The 2,033-nt window shown below is 52.3% G+C and overlaps 2 protein-coding genes across 2 annotated transcripts; one reads left to right on the top strand and one right to left on the bottom strand.

Moving 5' to 3' along the window:
* Window positions 1–189: 189 nt before the first annotated feature.
* On the bottom strand, window positions 190–845 carry FOXG_07551 (uncharacterized protein; the record flags this gene model as incomplete). The annotated part of the gene is made up of 2 exons (XM_018386135.1): window positions 668–845; window positions 190–618 (listed from the first exon to the last, which is right to left on the bottom strand). Exons 1-2 carry the CDS (start codon window positions 728–730, stop codon window positions 190–192), a joined length of 492 nt encoding a protein of 163 aa, XP_018243247.1. The 5' UTR covers window positions 731–845.
* Window positions 846–1,011: 166 nt separating this feature from the next.
* Window positions 1,012–1,965, top strand: FOXG_07550 (mitochondrial import protein 1). The gene is made up of 2 exons (XM_018386134.1): window positions 1,012–1,473; window positions 1,531–1,965. The coding sequence occupies exons 1-2, from the start codon at window positions 1,213–1,215 to the stop codon at window positions 1,639–1,641; spliced, it is 372 nt and encodes a 123-aa protein (XP_018243246.1). The 5' UTR covers window positions 1,012–1,212; the 3' UTR covers window positions 1,642–1,965.
* Window positions 1,966–2,033: the final 68 nt, after the last annotated feature.

The raw sequence follows: 2,033 nt of genomic DNA, 5'->3' as shown, positions 1-2,033 counted from the left end.
GTTCGGCGTTTGAAGAGCGAGCTGGGCCGAGAGGATCAGGAATGCTGCGGCTCTCGACACCATCTCCGCCGAGTGTCTGTCCAGTTCCCCGGAAGCGACTGGGCTCAGAAGGGCCAGCCTCATTCTCGGCTTCGGGGCGTTGAGCGTTGCTAATCTGTCAGCTATATTCACCTTCAAATGCTCAGTGACTTACGCTCGTGCCTTGGCGAGAATGTCACTGATGATCTTCTTGGGACCGCCCTCCTGGTGCGGATCTTGAACAGCCAATCCAGACTTCTCACCACCGGCAAACAGGTTTCCTCGTCCATCATCGTCTTCGCCGTCGAAATCATCATCATCGTCATCACCATGATCGTGTTGGTGGGATGAGCTACCGAGAGATCCTAGAGTAGCAATCCCCCTCTTCTTCTGTTGTGATGCGGCAGGTTTGCGAGTCGGTTGGCTGCTGCGGGCAGCCTCTGGAGCTGGTCGACCGTCGAGGGTTCGAGGGCCCGTGTAGTTGTCAGGAGCGGCAGCGGGAGCTGTGGATGTGTCGCGGTTATCATCTTCGGCATCACGGAACCAAGCATTGCTGGCCTCGGCGAGATCCCAGTTGTGGGCTTCAAGATACTGTCTGGCCTTGGGCGCGTTAGCTGGAATGTTCGGTGCGAATCAGAGAAATGCGAACCTCTTCAGGGCTTGCGCCGCTCAGGCCTGCAAACTCCACGATCTGGGCTTCGTGGTCTGCCATGTTGACGATTGAAGGCGGGGTAGTAGAGATGTGTGTTGATCAAGTTTTCAGAAGTCGCAGATTTATGAGGAGCTTTGGTAAATTTAGAGGGGACTGAAGCAAGATAAAAAGACACGTCAATCTCAAAGTGCGTTTGTTGATGAATGAAGGTTCTAGTAACAGGCAGGCAGCTTGCTCGTCACCTCGAAGCAAAGGAAGCTCTGGGTTGGTGGCGGTGGACTCCTTCACCCCACCTTCCTTGACTGGGCCATGACACAAGTGGGGACCCACACTCACCACTTCAACAGAGTCAGGTCCATCTCTGCCCCGGTCCTGCAGCCTTACGTAAGGATCTGGGGGAAGCAAGCGCGACGGTTGAGAAGCCGAGATCGTCAACAACCTCTTCAGAAGCTAGCTCAAGCCGACAACGACCAACAATCGAGCTTCAAACCATTTAATCCTTTAGTTTTATCCGAACGAGCGCTCACATCTCGAAGCCTGCCATGTCCGACGAACACAACCACCTCGCCGAGTCCGGCGTGACATTGCACTCCGACAGCGAACTATACTCTGCAGGCGATGATCTCTCTTCACCTCCATCGTCAAACTCACCCGTCATCCTCTACAAGCCCCCAACAGTGTGGTCGTTGATACGAGGAGCTGCTATCAACCTCCTACTACCTTTTGTCAACGGCATGATGCTTGGATTTGGAGAGCTCTTCGCTCATGAAGCTGCTTTTAGGCTGGGATGGGGAGGTACAAAGGTATGCCATACTGCGCAGTTATGCTCCAAGTTTATCAAACCCTGCTAACAAATCCAGGTCTTCCCCCTCTCGCGAAGAAGAGTTCACCCTATCGGACCTGGTATCGAGCTTCGAGAAAAGTCATATGCTCCTCGCCCTTCGCTGGACGATTTGGCAAGCCTGGAGTAAACTGTCGGAAACCCTTCACCTTAAGGATTTTATCCATTACGCCCAAGACACACTCATCGCTATGAATCATCTACGAAAGAGCAGGGACGGATGAATGCATATCATGTTAAATAATTTGAGATTATATATTAGACAGGAACATGGATTGTGGCGTTTCGTTGCACTGGTGGTTCAAAATGTAAAAATCACTCATTCGAACGCAGCGACGTCAATTACAACCACTCGAATCATTCTCGCAACTCTAATCCTCCCCAATTGACTCGTCACAGGCCGAGGCCTAATGACAAGGTCATTCGGAGATCATCGGCGACGGACTATCGCGAACCCGACATTTACCCGCCAGTCCCCGGAAAACCTCCAAAAAATTCCCAGCAACATCGCGCAACTTATTG

Source organism: Fusarium oxysporum, chromosome 4, assembly GCF_000149955.1.
Source record: "Fusarium oxysporum f. sp. lycopersici 4287 chromosome 4, whole genome shotgun sequence".
NCBI classification, from domain to species: domain Eukaryota; kingdom Fungi; phylum Ascomycota; class Sordariomycetes; order Hypocreales; family Nectriaceae; genus Fusarium; species Fusarium oxysporum.
This window is presented reverse-complemented; position numbering and strand designations above follow the sequence as displayed.

Excerpts from the sequence above, each read along its gene's own strand:
- FOXG_07550 (XM_018386134.1), top strand. The coding sequence starts at position 1,213 with ATGTCCGACGAACACAACCACCTCGCCGAGTCCGGCGTGACATTGCAC. Across the intron at positions 1,474-1,530 it reads TGGGATGGGGAGGTACAAAG|GTCTTCCCCCTCTCGCGAAG; the intron begins GTATGCCATACT and ends TAACAAATCCAG.